General features: G+C 44.2%; 1 protein-coding gene across 5 annotated transcripts in view; it reads left to right on the forward strand.

The window, feature by feature from the left end:
* Positions 1 to 21,462, forward strand: part of STARD13 (StAR related lipid transfer domain containing 13) — a gene marked incomplete at both ends in the record, with an annotated part of 396,567 nt that overhangs the window by 344,210 nt on the left and 30,895 nt on the right. For 4 of the 5 annotated variants that reach the window (XM_079721597.1, XM_079721596.1, XM_079721595.1 and 1 more), the window contains 3 exons: positions 10,438 to 11,837; positions 12,899 to 13,072; positions 14,209 to 14,368. In XM_079721597.1, coding sequence (XP_079577723.1) covers positions 10,438 to 11,837; positions 12,899 to 13,072; positions 14,209 to 14,368 — 1,734 coding nt within the window. Of the gene's footprint in view, positions 1 to 10,437; positions 11,838 to 12,898; positions 13,073 to 14,151; positions 14,369 to 21,462 lie in introns of all 5 variants that reach the window. The other variant, XM_079721594.1, reaches the window with a different exon arrangement.

Below are 21,462 nucleotides of genomic sequence, written 5' to 3' on the forward strand. Positions count from 1 at the left end.
AGTTTTACGAGCCACTATGCTCCCTCCCTCTTCGAGGACTTTGCACGTGCTCTTCCCTCTGTAGGAATAAGACTGGAGATTTCGGTTCTGAAACAAAGCTGTACTTTATTGAGCACTTACTGTTTTCCACGAGCTATGTTAGGGCATTTAATCCATTGCGATAGGGATTCTCTGTTTTCTAGAGAAGGAAAATGAAACCTGAACAGGTTAAGTCCCTTGCCCGTGATCTTTCAACCAGCGGAGGAGCAGGGTTTCAATTTCAGGTGTGTCTAACTCCAAAACCGAGGCCCCTAACCACTGCGCTGAAAGACCTCTCTTTCTCACTGAATTGATCCTTTTAGGAAACTCAGAATTGAAATCGTTAACTACTTTTTTCATTTCACATCTTCAGTATGTAACAAGCCAAGCCTTAGTATATTTTGAAGATGCAGAGAAAACATCCTTGAGTCAAAAGAAAGTGTTCTTTATTCTGGTCTATACAGAGAAGTCGTTACAGCCCATGGATTTTAAGTCACTCCTGAGTAACCTAATCTTTAAAAATAACTTTAACCTGAATTTCTCCTCTAAAACAGCACCCAAAAAAGGCGCAGATGAATTTCGGTTGACCTCACCTTCAAAACAGTTTAGGGTTTGAGCTAGGAGCCAAAGATTTAAGCTAAGGAGGTAAAATGGTGAAAAACAATATCCAGAGAATATATTAAAACATGAGCAATTTGTCCAGGTCAAAGAAAAATTTTGAATGTGGGAATAAACACCCCAACAGCTATCTGGCTGAATAGACCCCTTGAGAAGCATACACACTATTTGGTTGTAACACATGGTTCTCATTAAACCGAGCGTAGCCACGCCTGTGTGGCTGGTCTGTACACTGCCGGTGGACCCTTAGCTGCTGTGTATCACGAAAGCAAATGGCAAAAACTAACAACAGGATTTGTTTTCAACCAAGTGGTGTGATTGGATTCTTCCCTTATTGCCGGCACCTCAAAACCCACATGTGAGATAGGCTTGAATAACATTTGTCAGGCTCTGTTACCTTCACAAAAGCTCCTCTGTAAATTGGTCACTTCAGTGTTCTGACATTGTTGATTTATTCCTTATGTTGGATATAGTGGCACACACCCTTACAGACCCTACTTAGCTGTAGGCCCTGCAGATGCATGGACTTGAATAAAATATTGCTTTCCACATTGTAAACTGGGGACTCATGGCCTGGATTTTGAAATAAATAAATCCAGTGGGTGATCTCCACCCACTTGTGAATCTCAATCATGACCAGCATCTGGGACTGTGGTCTAAGCAACTATGCAGGAGACCCTGGTGCTGGCACGTGTTCCCATGATCTGTCCCTTGCCCGAGTCATAGGCTAGTCCTTTATTTTACTGCAAAAAAAGTACCAAAAAATAAATACAGGCTAGGAGTAGGCCAAATGATCAAAAATAGAAAATGGGGGCTTCCCTGGTGGCGCAGTGGTTGAGAGTCCGCCTGCCGATGCAGGGGACACAGGTTCGTGCCCCAGTCCGGGAAGATCCCACATGCCGCGGAGCGGCTGGGCCCGTGAGCCATGGCCGCTGAGCCTGCGCGTCCGGAGCCCGTGCTCCGCAACGGGAGGGGCCACAACAGTGAGAGGCCCGCCTACCGCAAAAAAAAAAAAAGGAAAATGAAACTTGCGAACCAAGCACCACAGGGAGCTTCAACCAACTTTGGAATTAGTTTGTTTGGAAGAAAAAAAAAAAAAAGACAGTGGCATTTCCTCTGGGTATGTCCCCATTTTAATCAATCCAAGAAATAGAAATATAATGTTCATCTCTAATCTGCAGAGGCCCAGACCTGTTTAGTGCTGCAGAATGTCATCCCCAAATGGCTTAGCCGTCCAGGGCCACAGTCATTCTTCTCCCTTCAGGACCATTGGGCCTCAGAAGGGCCGTGTGTGCTTGCTCAGTGCTCTGTGGTGTGGTTAACAAGCTCCCACGGTGCCCGCTCTGTGCCAGGCACTATTCCTCATCACTAACCCCACGTCACAGATGCAGAGATTGAAGGGCCGGGAAGATGAGTAACTTGCCCAGAGCCACGAAGAAACAGCAGAGGCAGGATCTGAACCCAGCTATTCTGGCCACAGACTGCCCCTCCTGGCCTTTCAGAGATATTCAGAAATGTATTGGCATGAGCTTCTGACCCTTGGCCTGAGACCTGGAAGGGTTTCCTCACCAATACATACAATTATGTATTTTTATTGTTGTTTTAGAAGAAGGATATTTCTTGCTATCTTGTATTCAAATCCATGATTTATTTAATGTCTTCATGGAAATTTATCTCTGGATCTCTCATAGTGAATGAGTCATGAATCTCATTGCTCTGCTTTGAACTTGGTTCTCATTTAATTTTGTTTAATTCTGAAGAGTTTGGTGGGTTGACCCAAGGCAGAAAAAAAAAAGAGAATCCACAAATACATAAAGATGGTGAAGCATCATTCATACTTAGTTAGGCATGCACTTTTCCTGTACATCAAACGCCACTCACTTGTAAAGCACCAGGAGAAATGAAATCGCACCTTACCAGTTTGCAGAAGAGAAAAGATGGTGCCTTACCACTTTGCAGAAGAGAGAAGCAGTCCTCTAAAGATCGAGATTACCTTCCCTGTGAGAGTCAGGTGGAGAAGTGTCCTCAGTCTTGGCCAGGCACTTCACTGAAAGACTCCCTAAAACCCGGCATTTCTGAGAGCCTGGGGACTTCAGCAGTTGCCCACCTCGGGCCTCAGGCTCCTCCCCCTGCAGCGCTGCAAGTGGCAGGTCCCTGCTTCTCAACTGGGGTCAGCTCCAGTCAACTTTAATGGAAGATAAACGTCTAAATTTCTGTGTAACTACGGATTAGCCGCCTCTCACAGCTGTGGACTTGTATGGGCTTCTGTTTCCAGTGGAAAGAGATGGTCAAATTTTGTTTAAAAAATACAAAATCCTTCCTTTTGCAGTGTCTGGTTGGCATTTGTCTCTGAAGTGTATATAATTTCAGCTAAGAATGTTCTCAGTTTTTAGAAAAAGCCAAACACTGGCGTTTCATCTAAATTAAAAACCCCAAGGCACATGCAAAGCTGCTCTTTCTCAGAAAAGTGTTTTTCTTCATTATTACCTACAGAATTCACACTTGCTTTACGATGACATTGAAATCCCCTAATTACAGTTAGCGTTTATGTGGTAGTGTTTAGCTCTGAGTACAAAGATGAAGTCAGAGACTGAACTCCCATAAGGATCTCTGTTAGATGAGGAAAGAGAGGGACACGTACGAACACAGGACTGTTACCTAAGATTTCCCAGGGGAGAAAGAGCAGCTTCAAAAGAAGTTTCTGGTTAAAGTTATAGTTTTAACAAAGCTCTCTGAAATCATGACCAAAGGTGGAAAGCCACACAGAAACAATGACTAATTGCCACATTGCAGCCAGCACCTCCCGGCCTGGATGCTGTGGGCATTTCAAAAGGAGCTGCGGGTGTTGTCAGGGAGCCTGACCTCTGCCCAATCCACCCCACCGGCCCCCCTGCCTTTCACAACCTCAAATCTCACACCAAATAAGACACCTCCTGGCAGCTCCGAAGAGCAGCCATGAAAGACGTTAGATTTCATTCCATCATTCACTTGGCTGGAGAGTATACAGTCTTGAATTGAAGACTGTTGCATGTGAATATCCTAGAACCATAGGATCTTTGAGTTAGATCTTCGCTCATCTTTTCCAGTCTCCCATCCAGTACAGGATATACTTTTACAGCATCTATCACAATTCACTCAGGCTCTGTTTGTAAGCATCTAAACGTGATGAGTTCATTATATTGCAAGGCAGTTTGGTTTTTCCTAATTACCAGAAGTCTTCCATATAATAAGCTAAAAGCTGATTCTATGTAAACTTGCCCATCTGATTCCAGCTGTTTTCTCTGGAGAAGCACAGAATATGGATTTCCCCTTTCTCTAGATCCGGGGTCAGCAAACTAGTGCTCCTGCTTTTGTAAAGAAAGTTGTATTGGAACAAAGCCACACCCATTCTTTTGGCTGCAAAGGCAGAGTTGAGTAGTTGTAACAGACTGGATGGCCTGTAAATCTACAATATTTACTATCTGACCCTTTACAGAAAGTTTTCTGACCTTTGTTCAATCTAGAGCAAAGTCTCTTAAACTGTCTGTGGTGACTGATTTTTCTTTTTTTAATTTCCAGTCTGCCACTGACCAAGATAACGTTTGTAAAATTCACTACAAAGGAATTATTAGAAATATGAAATGATAAAAGGTTATAGAAAATACAAGCCTAAATGTTTTATTAGACTCTACAGGTACAAAATTGCATTCCAATAAATATAATTGGAACAAATATAACAGGAAATAGAAAAGAATTACAAAAATTGTTCATATTTTTATTAAAAGTATACTTAGGCTATTAATATGAAGAATCATGATTGCACTTATAACTTTTTTTGTTGTTCAGCTGTCAGAACTAAACAAAAAGTTTACTTTGAAATTCCCCATGTTAAATGTCTGTATGCACATTTCAGTCAAACACTATTACTATGAGTATTCCTGACAGTGAGTTTTTTGCTTGTTATCTAATTTAGGTTGGATTGACAGCAACACTACTCACAGGGAAAAATGCATATCTAAAATGTTTCTTTGTTTTTTTGTTTTGTTTGTTGGCTGTGTGGGTCTTCATTGCTGCACTCAGGCTTTCTCTAGTTACAGAGAGCGGGGGCTACTCTTCGTTGCAGTGTGCTGGCTTCTCATTGCAGTAGCTTCTCTTGTTGTGGTACACGGGCTCTAGGCATGCAGGCTCAGTAGTTGTGGCTCGCAGACTCAGTAGTTGAGGCACACAGGCTTAGTTGCTCCGTGGCATGTGGGATCTTCCCGGACCAGGGCTTGAACCTGTGTCCCCTGCATTGGCAGGCGGATTCTTAACCACTGAACCACCAGGGAAGTCCCTGTTTCTTTGTTTTAATACTAGTCATCATAAAGAAACCCATCTCACAGAATATGTTGAGTGGAATCAAAGAAGAAGTCTTAAAGTAATTCTTTAAAGTTTTGGCTATTCTTTTTTACCTTTCATTCAAAATGAAGTAAGTGATGCTGTATTTTCAAAATTCATCTTCAATCTTTCATTACTAGCCAACTTCTGCAATTATCTTTCTGTAAAACAATGGATCCTGTACATTATACACTTTGGGTTATGGTAGATAAACTAATCTTGAAACGTCACACGTTATAACCTACTGCACCCAACACCCAAGCTGGTCTCAACCCTGTTCAATAAGACAAGTCCACTGATCATGAACTCGTATAGCACAGCCTTGCCAAAGGGTGACAAATGGTTTTAGTGCTTACCCTCAATGTCTGAACTTATCTCACTGAAGACTGGGAAGTTTGAGGACTGTCAGCCCCTTAACCACACTTCGAGTAGCACTGCTCTTGAGTTCCTTCTTTCTAAACCAAACCATTAGTTCTTTCAATCATCCTTCATAGAAGGTTGTGGTGTCTAGATCATTGGCCATCCCAATTACTCTTCTCTAGAAATAAATCCCTTTCCACGTGCCCTGAAAATGTGGCTCATTGTTCCTGATGTATGTGACCAGGCAGAATACAGTGGGTCTGCAACCTTCCAAGTATTGAGATTCATGCTTCTGGTCAGGTATCCTAAGGGGGGTGATCATAGTTTGGTAGCCACATTACATGGTTAACTCATATTAAGCTTAAATCTGCTACAACTCTCAAGGCTATTAATAGGAACAAAGTCTGTTCCATCTTGCACATCCTATAATAGATTTGTGAAGTTAAGGTCTTTATATTTTACTTCATGAAATTTCATCTTATTAACAGGCCATCCTTCAATTCTGTTAAGATCTTCATGCATCTCAGTATCACTATGCTCTAACAACAATAATTAGTTTTATCTTGCATTTTAAGATTTATTTGGCATTTTCATATATAATCTCATTTGATCCTGTTGACAAACCATGCTAAATGTGTACTGTTAGCATTTCCATTTTACAGCTGAGAAAATTGAGTCTCAAAGTGGGTGCCTTGCTCAAGATCACTTAGTGCATAATCTGTGCCATCTTCACATCTAAAAAACATGAATTCTTCTGACTCATTCAAGTTATTCTTTTTTTTCTTTTTTTTTTTCTGGTACGCAGGCCTCTCACTGTCGTGGCCTCTCCCGTTGCGGAGCACAGGCTCCAGACGCGCAGGCTCAGCGGCCATGGCTTACGGGCCCAGCCGCTCCGCGGCATGTGGGATCCTCCCGGACCAGGGCACGAACCCGTGTCCCCTGCATCGGCAGGTGGACTCTCAACCACTGTGCCACCAGGGAAGCCCCAAGTTATTCTTAAAATGGGCATAACCTGAAGGCATTCCCCAGAGATCTCTCCAGTTACTTTCAGTCGTTTGATCACACTCTTTGATGGAGTTACTCAACCAGCTACTAACAAAATGCTCTGTAGCCTCCAGCAGTTTGCCGTCTTGGCCACAACAATATCATGAGAGCCTTTTGTCAGTTCCTGGCTGAAATCCAAACACTCCACGTCTATAGTATTTCCATGGTTTACTAAATCATTAAGATAAGAGAATAAAGTTAATTTGGTGTGTTTTTCTCATAAACACATCTGACTCCAAGAGGTTTCCATTTTGCATTTCTAAATAATCACAAACTATTTGTTTTTAGCCTTAAAAAATATCAAACAGATGAAATCTGATCATCTCTTAAACAGTCAGTACACTTTCACAGTTATTGGGGAGTCTGCTATGTGCCTGACCGTCTGCTGTGCCGTGAGTGTATAAAAAAACTAAAACTCTAGTATTTTTCATACTGTGAATCATGGCCCGTTGGTGGGTTATCAAATGAATTTTGTTGGTTGCAAACAACATTTTTTAAAAAAAATGAAATAGACTAAACTAGAATGTAAAGTATCAGAGGACAAAGATCATTATTATAGTACAAATTTCTTTCTTTCTTTCCCTTTCTTTCTTTCTTTCTTTCTTTCACTTTAGCGTAATTTGTATGTGGGCCTTGAGTTGTGATGGAAAATGTACTTTTTAAAATTAGCAGATAACATTTATTGAACACTTAGTATGTTCCATATACTGTTCTAGGTACTGTATATGGATTACTTCCTTTTATGCTTCTTCCAGTTTTATTGAGATATCATTGATGTATAGCACTATATACGTTTAAAGTGTACAGCATGATTTGACTTACGTGCATCATGATTCCCACAATAAGTTTAGTGACTATCCATCATTCCATATAGATACAATGTGAAAGAAATAGAAAAAGAAAACTTTTTTCCTTGTGATGACAACTGTTAGGATTTACTCTCTTAACAACTTTCACATATAACGTACATCCGTGTTCATTATATTTATCACGTTGTACATTGCACCTCTAGTACCTGTTTATCTTATAACTGAAAAATGTATTTCTTATTGTATGTCACTATCAATAGTTTCAAAGATCCTGCACTAGTGGGAAAAACAGACACAGAATCGTGTCAGTACCCTTTGGACATACTATGATAATTGCATGCACAGGGTACTAAAGGAGATGCCTATTTTTTTCTCTGTTTTATTTTTGATTTTTATTGCTTTGGTTTTTGTTTGTTTGTTTTGGTTCAAACCATCTAAATACTGCAAAATTTCTCTGAACTGTTTGCCTTTTTCCCCAGGAGTTTACCACTTTCTCATATGCCTTGGTGGGGTTTTAAATATCCCTTTTTTGCCCACAGCTAGTATAATAAGCTCTTTAGAGCCTAGCAGATGGGGGCAGGCTTTCCATCCCCAGCCCACAGTGCCCAGCTTGGCATCTTTTCTAAACCAACATAAAGAAGTCCTTATCCAACTAGTATGTGGTTTGCTAGCATCAGTAACCAAGTTTGGGCTCGCTTTAGAGAGCTCGTTGGAGCTAACACTAAATATTGTAGTTTCTATTTTTAAATATCTGTATTTTCTTTAAAAGCATATCCTTCTTTTGCCTTTTCAGAAACTATTTGCTAAAAGGCTTTTTCAGAATGCTTACTTAATATCAACTTCTCCTCACTAGCTTTCTGAAATGTGACATGAAAATCCAATAAACTCAACCTTCAACCTATCACAGTACCTGATATTTAAATGACTCTCAGATTTCAGGGTTTATTGTATCCATTACAGGGAAAGAGGAAGTAGAAAATGCTACAAAGAAAGTATATTTTTGACTCATCATCCTATCTACAGTCTTGCCTTTTTTTCCATTTGTACAATTTTTAAACTCTTTTGCCAAAGTTTTGTACAACTTTTTAAAAACTCAGAGCTAATTTCCTACTGTGTTCCCACAGCTGTGGAATTCTTTGTATCATGGTTTTCTACCTTCTTTCACCTTATACTTGAAAGTTCAAATGTGTCATTTAGTCCAACTCATGTAAACCTAGATTTTCAGGAAATAAATAAGAATGGGAAGCTCCCACATTTATTGACTAAGCATCTGTTTATTTTTCCTTGAAAACAATATATTGCAAAGTCCAGAGGAGATAAGGTGGATGCCAGATATGTAGAAAGATAGATAAGCCATATGTCTTACACGGACAGGTAGCACAGAAGCAACTGAACAGACACTGAAAAATAACAAATGAACAAATACTCCTCAGTGAGGGACTACTAAATGCAGTACTTCATTTAATCCCCACAGCGAACCTATGAGGCAGGGCCTATTTTTAGTTCCATTTTATAAATGATAAAAACTTACTTTGGAGAGAGTAAGCAACTTGTGTACAGTCACCTAAGTCTAACTGGTATTAACTACTAGCACTGGGAACCCGGTCTTAGAACCAGATGTCAAAGTAAAGTGAAATAAACTTAATCCAATTAACTATACACACACACACACACACACACACACACAGAGAGAGAGAGAGAGAGAGAGAGAGAGAGAGAGCAGTTACTATATGCTTGATGAGCTTACCTGTAACTGTTGAGAGTGGGTGCTTGTGACATGAGTTTAAGTTAGTATTATAATAAATGCTACAATAAAGACCTAAACCAAATGCTACAGGAGTACAGAGGGAGTGCAGTCACTGCCTTGGGGCTGTCAGGAAAGGCTTCAAAGAGACACATGAGCTGAGTACCCAAGAATGGTCAGGGACCAGGGAAGGACATGGGGACCATATATACCCCTTAGGCTCTTAATCCTGTAACAGAGCTGGGTGTTGGGGCGCAGTTGCAGGTCAGAGAACAGAATGCAGGAACACTGGGAGGAAGAGCTGAAATGAAAGCACACTGCAGTCAGGTCGAAAGAGCTTCGAATGCCATACTAAGACTTAGGAGGGCTGAGGGAAACTGAAAGCTTCTAAACTGGGAAAACCTGTGATCGTAATTGGATTACACTGTGGAAAGCTGTTTAGATGGAGAAGATGCTGGCCTGGTTTTTACTGTGATAACCCAGCCAGAGGTGCCAAGGACCTGCACTGGGGAATGGGAGTGAAGATATGAATGGGGGAGCAGATCTGAGAATCATTTCAGAGTTGGGTCTTGGTCATACGCATGGTGAGGAGGAAGAAGGAGCGGACGATTCAGTTCATCTCAGAAGGAAATTATTTAGATGGCGAGTTTGTGCTGGGCTTGGCCAGAGGGATTTGCAAAGAGAAACAAAGCCACCTGTGGCCTCAGGGAACCCAGACTCTCCTCTCTCAGGGTCTACGAATTCAGGCAGAACCCAGACAAGTAAGAGAAATGTGTGAGGTGCAGCAGGTACGACAGGGCAAAGCACTGGGGCCTCGGCACCCGGACAAGCGTGTCCTACGAAGGCACTCCAATTCAGGGTTAATTAAAACCAAGAAGGCCGGCCCGGCCATGCAGGCTGGGTTGGACTCTCCTCCACCAGGGGTCTCTAGAATAGCTCCCAAGTTTCTACTTCCAGGAATTCGGAGATAATTTTGCCATTAACTTACACAGGGAACACAACGCTAAGAATCAAGTCTCGGAGACTAAGGAGTGTTGGCTCCGAGGTTCAAAAGAGGGAAGCTGGAAATATGGTCCTGGGGCTCCATGAAGAGGTTTCAGGGAAGAAGTAAATGCATTTTATGGCAGGATTAAGTTTCTCTGCGAACAGAGGAACCGCAGGTGTTTATATTTAGGCTTGTCTAGTCGATGATAATGACACCCTCTTTGCAATCAGGCAACGAAGCTTCTCAGAGAGGAAGGAAGGAAAACTGAAAGGAAGAGAGCTTCGCGGGTTGGGAAGGAATCTTCCAGCTACTGGGAAGGAAGAGGGTGTAGGGACCATAAAGACGGTGGAGGGACCCAGCAAAGGTGCCCAGGAAACCCAGAGAGCACGCGCGACAGGGAAGGAAGGAGAAAAAGGAGGTGGGGGTACCGTGCTTGTGCTCACGTAGGTTCCCCTCTCCATCCCAGCCACCTGTAAATGAGCATCATCCTTGATGTTTCCCAGGGTGACGACTCTGATGAGGAAGATCTCTGCATCAGCAACAAATGGACTTTCCAAAGGACCAGCCGCCGGTGGTCTCGCGTGGACGACATCCACGCAGTGTTTCCCGGCGGAGACAGAAACGGGTCGTCAGGAGACATTAGGATGAGAAACACGACCAGCAGTGAGAGCGTCCTCACCGACCTGAGCGAGCCCGAGGTCTGCTCCATTCACAGCGAAAGCAGCGGCGGGAGCGACGGCCGCAGCCAGCCGGGCAGCTACGGCGCCGGCCGGGAGGCCTTGGACGGCCCCGGGCAGTACTGCGCCCACGGCCCAGCCATGCTGGACGCCACGCTGGGCGGCAGCAGCCTCCCGCCGTCCCCCAAAGACGGTCTCCAGCACCCTTTGCACCCAAAGAATGAGAAGCCCACCCGGGCCAGAGCCAAATCATTTCTGAAACGCATGGAAACGCTGCGAGGGAAAGGAGCGCAGGGAAGGCAGAAGGGGTCGGGGCGGACCGGGGGCTTGGTGATCAGCGGCCCGGTGCTGCAGCAGGAGCCCGAGTCCTTCAAGGCCATGCAGTGCATCCAGATTCCAAATGGAGATCTCCAGAACTCATCGCCCGCTGCCTGTAAAACAGGGCTTCCGGGCCCCAGCAAATGGAGCGGTGAGAGCAGCCCGTCGGAAAACAGCAGCAGCGGGGTGAGCACGCCCGGCCTGAAGGAGCGAAGATGCCAGGAGGCCCACAAGCGTGGGGGCATGTACTTAGAAGACCTGGATGTGCTGGCGGGAACAGCACTGCGGGATGCAGGGGACCAAAACCACGCACGCGAGTTTCATTCCCAAGAGAACTTGGTGGTGCACGTTCCCAAGGACCACAAACCAGGAACGTTCCCCAAGGCGCTCTCTATCGAAAGCCTCTCACCATCAGACAATAGCAGCGGGGTTAACTGGAGGACTGGGAACGTCTCCCTGGGCAGACAGCCAGGCCCTGGGGCCGGGGAGCCCAGGCTCATGGCGTCCTGCCACAGAGCGAGTCGAGTTAGCATCTATGACAACGTCCCCGGCTCCCACCTGTACGCCAGCACCGGGGATCTTTTGGACTTGGAGAAGGACGATCTCTTCCCTCACTTGGACGACATTCTGCATCATGTCAACGGGCTCCAAGAGGTAGTGGATGACTGGTCCAGACACCTGTCACCTGAACGGCAGGCACATAACGCACTGTCCGGAGAAGCTGGTTTCTGCCCCTTTCCCCCTCCTAGTCAGATCGCCGTAGATTTCGAAGGCAATTCTGTCTCCGAAGGTCGGACAACACCCAGTGACGTGGAAAGAGATGGAGCGTCTCTTAATGAATCAGAGGCCGCTGGGGTCAGAGAAAGGAGGGACTCTGGAGTAGGGGCCTCTCTGACCAGGCCAAACAGGTTGGTGGCATGACTTTGTGAAATGATGTTTAATCCATTTCATAATAATTATGGTCTATGTATTTAACAAACATTTATAGAGTACCTTCTAAATAGTTAACACTGTCCTAAGTGATGTATGCGGTTGGGAATTATTTGAACAGTAGTATGTCTTTTGTGCAGATATTGTGGTGATTGAATCCATGTTAACTCACATTCATTTCTCCTAGTGTTTACCCTTTAATTCAATCTTGGTTTTATGCAAAAAAAAATTTTTGAGCTTCTTATGTGCAAAGCACTGACGAGAAGGTCCATTGCCTGTGCACAGGCCCTTCCCATGACCTTGCAAAGCCTCTCTACCCCAAATTTTAAACTTTTAAAAAACTCCATGAGAAATTTCTGAGATCTAAGATGTATACACACTTCATAAGTTTATTTTGGCTTGAAAATGCCGATTACTAAGTACATAAAAGCTGTTGTACAATGACCATTTCAGAAGCTCCTTAGACAATGGCCCTGGAAGGGCCTAAGCAGTAGGAACAGCCTACCGTATGTGCTGCTGGGTTTCTCACTGAGGCAGTGATGGCGCTCGGGGCTCATTGGCTGACGTGTCATCACTTCAGGAGTGCTTCATCAGTGCTGCTCACCAGTCAGAGTGCGGAGACAAGACAGCAGTGCGATAGTACTCTACAGCTCCCAAACGTTTGCGATCTCTGGCTCTCTCTCTGTCACTGTCCGTCTGTCTGTCTGAATGTCTCTCTCTCTCTAATGCACACACACAGTCTCAGCTGCTTTCAACACTTTGGGAATGAGTTTAGGAATAAACAAACATAAAATTTATTATATCACTTATTTAAGCCTCCTAATGAAACAGATAGTGACTTTTTCCAGATTTGTCAGACTTGGGAAAAATAGTTTCTTCTGTTTATTCTGTACATTTTGTGTCTTCTGTTCCATTTGCTTTGTGGTTTTCTTGGCTCGGAAACTATTTTGATTAGCTACTTAACAATTAATAACATCCTGTATTTTCCGATAACACGTCCCCTTTGTGACTGGCTTCTCTGACGGTCTTTCCGGTAAAGGCGACTCCGGTGGAACAGCTTCCAGCTCTCACACCAGCCGCAGCCGTCCACGGCGTCGCCCCACATCAGCGGTCAGACAGCCGGCCAGCTGAACCTGCTCCAGCGCTTCTCACTGCTTCGCCTCACGGCCATCATGGAAAAGCACTCCATGTCCAACAAACACGGCTGGACGTGGTGCGTAGCCCATTCACCTAGGAGGGGACTGTTTGTTCCAGGGCTCAGTATGCGATCGCGAACACTTCGGTATTTACTTTCTGAACAATCCGTTCATTGCCTTCACTGCCAATCTCCTGAAAATAATGCCCAGAGTTCTGCCTTACTGTCCGCCTCTGGGCTGCCAAAGCTTGGATGTGATGTAGCCTGCAGGAAGCATTGCTTTATTTGTAGCTCTCTGTCAGTTTCCAGGGAAGGCAGTCAGGCTCCAAGAAGGAAAAAGGACAAGTAAAGAGTAATTAGTTGTGAACAGAGACATTAAAAATAAACTTGCCATCAAGTAATTTTGGCAGTTTGCAAAGAAACATCTGTTTCTTGTACCTTCTGGCCCAATGCAGAGCTCAACACTTATAGCACTGCTTCATTCAAAGAGCATTGAACTCTTCAAATACAGTTCTGCTTTTATTTCACTGGCAAATGAAAACAAGAGTATGCAGTAAACCTTTGGAATAAGGGATTGACAAAAGCATATGTTGGAACTTGAATGTGGACCTATTTTAGATGATTTGGTGGATCTGGAAAAAAATAAAATGTGTTGTTAATTGTCATATAGAAGAATCGGCAATGCTTTTATAAAAATATTTTAGAAAGTTATAAATTGCATGGTCAAATCAATATATGCTTGTGTATTAAAATTTCCTTTAAAAGGTACAACTGGTTCTAGAAAAGTAAGGATATAGTCTAGGAATGCGATTTATCTTCTCTCCCCTTCTTTCTCCCCCAACCCCAACCAGATTTCTTCTTCTTGATGTATTTTTTAATTTGTTTTGTTATGTCTTGCTGGGGACGTTTAAGTGTTTATCACTTGAGAAGTGTGTCTGTCACAATTAAACTGGAAAGTCCAGCACTTGATTTGAAAGCAGGGCCATAAATCCATTCTGCTAACGTGAGTCATGCTGTTTAATAGTTAGAGGTCTAACAGAGGCACGGGGCACACACAGTCCTTCTATGTAATGTGAATAATTAAGAGAGAAATGTTGAATCCCCCCAGGCCTGTCCAATATTCCAACAAAAGCTTGGCTTCCCTCTTGCTCTCACAGCCTGTCCCCACAGTGTGCTCCACAAGGCGTGCATGACCTGCTTTCTGTGAATTCTAGGGCAGTTCCAAAGTTCATGAAGAGGATGAAAGTTCCTGATTACAGAGACAAGACAGTCTTTGGCATCCCTCTCATCGTGCACGTCCAGAGAACGGGACAGCCCCTGCCACAGAGTATCCAGCAAGCCCTGAGGTATCTACGCAGCAACTGCCTCGATCAGGTAGGGTCGTAAATCCCAAGCACAGCCTGGGATGTATGGAGTGCCAGGCAGAGCCAGATCTGTCCAGGATCAGACAAGACATGCCTCTCCAAAATAAAAGGCATTGTGATCTTTATAGGTCGGTATTTAATCTGACCAGGTGACATCCTTGTCAAGCTGTGTGAGGATGTTTCCTCACTGGCAACTTGAAGGACACCCTGGAGTGACTGCAGAAAGCTAATGTTAATCATCTGTACCTGTAATGGCTAATTTGTGTTCCCCCGAAACAGAGTAAAGCTGTGTCTGCTGCATTTCCTTTTAATTACGGTCTCGGTGCCACCATTAATTTCACATCATTCTGTTATCCCTCTTTGTCTTTTTTTTTTTTTTTAACCAGAATTAGGTCTTTATATCTCCCTTTGTTAAATTTTTTTTGAAGAAGCAACATGACAAGTTTATTTATATCTTTCAAAAATTTATTTATATCTTTTTAAAATGTGCAAGTAAGGGCTTCCCTGGTGGCGCACTGGTTGAGAGTCCGCCTGCCGATGCAGGGGACACGGGTTCGTACCCCGGTTTGGGAGGATCCCACATGGCGCGGAGCGGCTGGGCCCGTGAGCCATGGCGGCTGAGCCTACGCGTCCACAGGCTCTGCAGCGGGAAAGGCCACAACAGTGAGAGGCCCGCGTACCACAAACAAACAAAAAAAAAATAAAAATAAAAATAAAATGTGCAAGTAAAATATGAAAATAGGGACTTCCCTGGTGGTACAGTGGTTAAGACTTCGCCTTCCAGTGCAGGGGATGCGGGTTCGATCCCTGGTCGGGAAGCTAAGATCCCACATGCCTCAGTGCCAAAAAACCAAAACATAAAACATAAGCAATATTGTAACAAATTCAGTAAAGACTTTAAACATGGTCCACATCAAAAAATCTTCTAAAAGTATGAAAATAATATCAGCTAAATTAAATATTCCCTCATCTTGTGGAGTTGATTAAAAAGCTCAAGCTAAACAAAAGTCTTGGAGATCATTTTCGTCTCCAGGACTGTGGGGGGCCCATCACAATGGTGGACTCTGATTGGCCCAGAATGCAACCCATCCTATAATTAACCAGGCCAAGCCTTTGCTCCTCGGAATTAACACTCGTTAGTTTCTCTGTTAGACATTCGGTCCAAAATAAAATTCTGCTTGATAAATTACAGCCTTGAGTAGTGGGGGTATTTTCAGGCAACTATTCTATAGTGGCTTTTGTTCATCATATTCTGTAATGCCCTGTGAATAATCTGTGCCAACCTAAGATTATTTGCACTTCTCATTGGTTTTCTCTTGGCCTTGGGCTCAGTGGACAGGAATGAGCTGAGCTACACGAATTCATGAACTGACGCTTGTCTCTACCCCAATGCTGAGATCACGCTAAGAATCAAGATGGTCTCTTTTTTTTTTTTTTTTTTTTTTTTTTTGCGGTACGCGGGCCTCTCACTGCCGCGGCCTCTCCCGTTGCGGAGCACAGGCTCCGGAAGCGCAGGCTCAGCGGCCATGGCTCACGCGCCCAGCCGCTCCGCGGCATGTGGGATCCTCCCAGGCCGGGGCACGAACCCGCATCCCCTGCATCGGCAGGCGGACTCTCAACCACTGCGCCACCAGGGAAGCCCCCAAGATGGTCTCTTGATGAATCTGATACCAGTTTTCAGTAAGAATGAATGAGAGTAACTTCTTCATTCAATGCCATTGTTGATTGAACTAAATGCATTATTCCATTTTCCCTTCCCACTCCTAATTTAGATAATACACATATCTACATTTTTTCATATTTAGATGTTATAGTGAGGGTAACAGTCGTTGCTGTTACTGTTGTGGTGGTGATGGCTGCTTTGTTTGAGAAATGGCCTGGATGGCTTGCCTGTTGTTTCTCAGAAAGAAGGGCAATAGACCACTTGTCTAAAACTAATGGTGCTCATCTTTGGCAGATGCCCCAATATCAATTGACTTGTGAATAACATCCCAATAGAGCAATCCATTGAATCTGGTTTGTTAAGCATTAGATTTGTTTTCTTTTTAATTTTAGAGTTTTTATCAAAAGCACACCTTAATCAAAGGTAGAGGGTCTGTGGGTATTTTACTGAGAAAACTTTTTGGGGAGGTGGGCTCGAGTGAGTATTTGGAAATACCCACTCTAATTAATCTCTTTTGCGGCCCTGAAAGTACTGCAACCATGCCCTTTGGCGTAGGACTTTGTGGCTTCAATTGTACCTTTACTGGTTTATTAGTACAGACCTAAGATTGTATTTTGTGGAGAGTAACCTGTTATTCGGACACATGTTTTTCCAGGCTTCTCAGTTTTCATAAGGGTATGTAAGGCTCATCTCCCCTCTTGGCTGATTCTCTTAGAGTGTTTGGCTCTGCCTTTTACCAAGCATAGAAAATATTTTGTTCCAAACATTCTAATGGATAGCCAGCTAGCTGATGCTTATCAGCAAAAGCTCTATTCAGAGAAAACAGTGTTTGTTCAGGAATGCTTAAAGTAAATGCAGGCCATCTGTGCCATTCATTCAATAATAGTAACCTTTCTTGCATGCCCAGCATGTTTCAGGGATCATATTAAGTATCCTGCAAGCATTGCCTCATTTAATCCCATATCCACCCTGGGCAGGGTTAGCCCTTAGGAGGCAATGTGGAGCCAACACTTTCTTGAAAATCTATCTACAGAGTCCAAGTTTTTAACAAGTGCACTTTGTTACCACCTGTTAGAATTGCTTGTCCCAGTGGACTTTGGGGTGATGCCATCTCTAGCATTGAGGGACACTTTGAGAAGTGGCCCTAAACAACTCATTGATGAATTCACTCTCAGGATTGTGTTGATGATGTTGATCATTATATCATGTGGTGTCTTTTCTGTAAGAATGAAAGAATTTTTTTCTCTGGCCCCAGCACCTGAAAAAATTGTTGTTTTTAGATAACTGGTCGGTATTTATATTAGGTACACCAGACTCATTCAGCTGGATATGTTTTCCTCTCTACACTGGCTGCTAGAATTATTGAAGCCAAATGCATGTTCTGCCTGTAGTAAATATATATAATTTTGGGGGCATGAATTTTGTGTGTGAACCTCATTCCTACTTCCTGCTAACCTTTTCTATCTTTATTTTCCTTTTGCTCTAGTCCTCTCATCTATTATCTTTAATTGCATCTTACTATACTTTATAGATCATTGTAAGTCACCTTGAATTGTTTCTCGAACAAGATTGGGTATAAATGCATTGTAATACCACCACTCTACTCACCGCATAGTCTTTATGTAGAATGGAAACCAGTCCTGCCCCCTGTAGATTCTGAATAATGAGTATCACCAGCATCACTGCTGTTACTGGGCCCAGTCTCCTGTTTGAAGACAAAGTCATATGAACAGAGAGAAGGACAGTGGCACCAAAACCCCCTCAATCTCTACTCACTGGGTTATTCCCAGCCTCCATTTCAGGCCTATGACTTTTTTTTTTTTTTTTTTTTTTTTTTTTTGCTGTATGCGGGCCTCTCACTGTTGTGGCCTCACCCGTCGCGGAGCACAGGCTCCGGACGCGCAGGCTCAGCGGCCACGGCTCACGGGCACAGCCGCTCCGCGGCATGTGGGATCTTCCAGGACCGGGGCACGAACCCGTGTCCCCTGCATCGGCAGGCGGACCCTCAACCACCGCGCCACCAGGGAAGCCCTATTTTGTTGTTTTTTTTAAAATCTGGAAGAACACCACGCTGAAAAACAGTATGTTGTCAAAGCTTTATAAGAAAAAAGACTCATTTCATAGACATAAATACTGATTCTAAATGTAACCGCAATGAACAAGGCAACCCTTTTCTTGTATCCGTCAAAAGAAAAAATCCTCGAGATGTCAAAGGGACTTGCGTGGAATGCAGTTCCTCCCCTTATGGGGTACCCAACGCCAGCAGGGCCCCCGCCTCGTATGTCCCTCCCCTTCATCAGCACAGAGTGTGGGCAGCACACAGAGCCCCCCTCTGGTCCCTGTGAAGAAGGAAGGTGGTCATAGGAAGGGACAATGGGAAACTAGAGAAACATAATAAGAATCGAAGAAAACCAGGCTCAGGAGGAAGACTGTTCTAGAGATTTAAGAGCGAACTTGAGCAAATAAAAGCCAATGAATCAGAAAAGAAAGAGGAGGGATGAGAGTCACAAGGAAGGAGCGGACACACACCAGATCAGGGTCCTTCCTTCGCCAACGGCACCTCCTCTGAAGGGAAGACTCAGGTCTACACAGGCTCTTGAGATCTCAGCCCCCCGGCCATGCAAGACCAGAGGGTCTCAGAATACCCGTCCTCTAAACCACCCTTAACTGGCTTCTCTGCTGCCTGCCTCTACACGGTCCCCTCGAACCACCATGCAAGACTGTCCCAAGGCTCAGCCCCTCATCCCAGGGAGGGAGGCTTCCTGCAATAAGCTCAGCTTCTCTCCCTCATGCTACACATTCTTCTCAAACATTCATTACAAACAGCTGAAGACAGCCCTATGGAGTCCTGAAACAAGACCACCGTTCCACCTCCTGCACCCCCAAGTGCAGAACAGCTTCCGTATGAGGAAACACAGTGTATCCATTTCTGCCCTGGCAGCTTGCTGGAGATGAAATAGGGAGTTTAGCCTTCAGTTCTGAACCATTTGTATTCAGACGCAGCAGTCTGTGAGACGAGCGGGCTTTGCTGGCTGAGCTTTATTTCTGCCTTACATCAGCTGCACAGAAGGACAGGTCATACCCAGCCCCTGATGAATATGAAGTCACGGCAGAGAGTGGCTAAGCCTGCAGTGCTCCACATAAGAACCCACCACATACTGGTCTTAGGACCCTCTCGCTCTCTCAATAAAACCAACTTTTCTTCATTAGCGGAGCGCGGAGCACATCCCTGAAGAAGAGGAAATGCAAGTCCTGACAAACATCATTAAGTGCTGCAAGGATTAGCATAAACAGGATGCCAAGTAGGAGGTTTAATATTATTTAGATGAAATTTGAGTTCTAATGCAGCACTCATGCCCAAGCTCTCCTTCTAATGGAGCAGTGAGTTTTAAAAGCCCAATTATGCTGGGAAGACACTTCATACTCAGTACAAGTGTCCTCGACCTGCCGCCTGTTCATCACCCTCCCTGCTGCCTACCTCGGGTAAGATGAGTGATGTTCCAGCGCCTATCTTTTTAAATTATACTTTGATTCCTTGCTTTTTTTTATTTTGGCGATATGTGGGCCTCTCACTGTTGTGGCCTCTCCCGCTGTGGAGCACAGGCTCCGGACACGCAGGCCCAGCGGCCATGGCTCACAGGCCCAGCCACTCCGCGGCATGTGGGATCTTCCCGAACCGGGGCGCGAACCCGTGTCCCCTGCATCGTCAGGCGGACTCTCAACCACTGCGCCACCAGGGAAGCCCGAGTCCTTGCTTTTTCATAGCTGAGTTTTTGGGTGGAAGACTAAAGAGAGAGGAAAGTAAAACTAGATCAGAGCAACACTCATTGTTCATCCTTTTATCTTTGAAATGAGAGATTATGTGCAAGAGAGAAGCTTAAAAAATGGATTTCGCATCGCTGACCTCTATTCTTACCTTTTAAGAGAGAGTCTTAGAGCCGTGCTTTCGAGGTACATGAGAGCAGGCCCTGCTGTGTAATTTGTGGAGCCTTGTGCAAAATGAAAGTGCATATAAATAATGAAGAATTTCAAAATGGTGACCGCAGAACGTTAAACCAAGTGTGGGTCCCCGTGTGACTACCCAGGTCACCCTCCCACCAGTGACACACGGAAGCAAATGAAAGACATTTCACACATCTTGGGTCCTCCTTGTAATGAAGCTGAAGGGTCTGGAGTTGCCTTCCATTGGCCATGATGACAAGGGTGCCCTTAGAAGAAACCCATTTTAAAGTGGTTTCTTTGGTCCTCCACTTTTTACTTAGAAAAAAAAAATTAGCCAAAAATGCATATTTTATCACTGCTCTGAAAGCTTTTTGCAGAAGAAGAAATGATGGTTGCCAACTCCATGGGCCAACAGCCCTGGTTGCTCTATGATGATGGGTAGGAGAAGCTCTTCTCTCTGGTTCCAGGACCTTTACATCACTAGAGGAAGCTTCTATTTACCACGCCCAGGGAGTTTTTCACTCCAGGGACCAGAAGCCCTGCCCCCAAATGGCTTAAACTATAGAAAATTCCCATGGTCACATGACAAGAAGGCAGGAAGCAGGACAGTTCCAGGGTTAGTTCTTACATTAGCTCAGTGACATCTTTGAAGACAGGTGCCCTTACCATCTTTCCCTTCCACCATCCTCCACTCCAACATCTGGAATCTGATTTCAGACCACCTTTACTTTATTAGGCTTAGGAAAAAAACTTTCCTTTGGTGCTTCCAACAAAAATCCCCAGAACCCACAGATATTTCCCACGTCCCTTGGATGATCAGGGTGGGACGGTAAGGTTATTGTCAGAAATTGAGGCAGAACAAATAAATACCTGACAACCCTCTGGACATCCTGTGAGCTCTAAGTCAGAATAAGCAGCTCGGAGCCCGCAGCTGGAGAGCTCCAGACATGTCTAAAATAATTAAAATCACAATATTTGCTGAAACTAGAAAGAAACTTGGAAACAAAACAATACAAAGAAAACACCACTGGGATGTGTGTGTACCTGCACATCACTGTGCACCCAAAATCAAAGCCAGCAAGACACAGAGGACAAAAGAGGAATCTCGTTCTGCGATGTCCTCACAAACACTTGTCTGCTTTATTCTTTTTATAGAATCCGATCAATATTTCTCTACTGTTAAAACATAATAATAACAGGAATTCTCAAATGGAATAATACCAACTCACAGGAGGATAACTGTGAGTCACACTGAGGAATTCACCTCTGGGGCACTTGGCTTCTGAGAACTCCCGTGCAGCACAGCCCTGAGGCACGGTCCTGGGCCTCCTTCCAGAATCAGAAGAGTTGAGATGTAAACACATCAAGGCTGGATCTCACTTCGATAATCACTCATTTGACATCTTGAACTTTTCTTTTGACAGGACATGCTTTCTTCTCATGCCCTTTGATGAAATTTAGAGTAGTTGCCAGAGGAAGAGAAATGCTCTTTGGATTCT

This window comes from Hyperoodon ampullatus (genome assembly GCF_949752795.1).
Source record: "Hyperoodon ampullatus genome assembly, chromosome: 16".
Classification (NCBI taxonomy): domain Eukaryota; kingdom Metazoa; phylum Chordata; class Mammalia; order Artiodactyla; family Ziphiidae; genus Hyperoodon; species Hyperoodon ampullatus.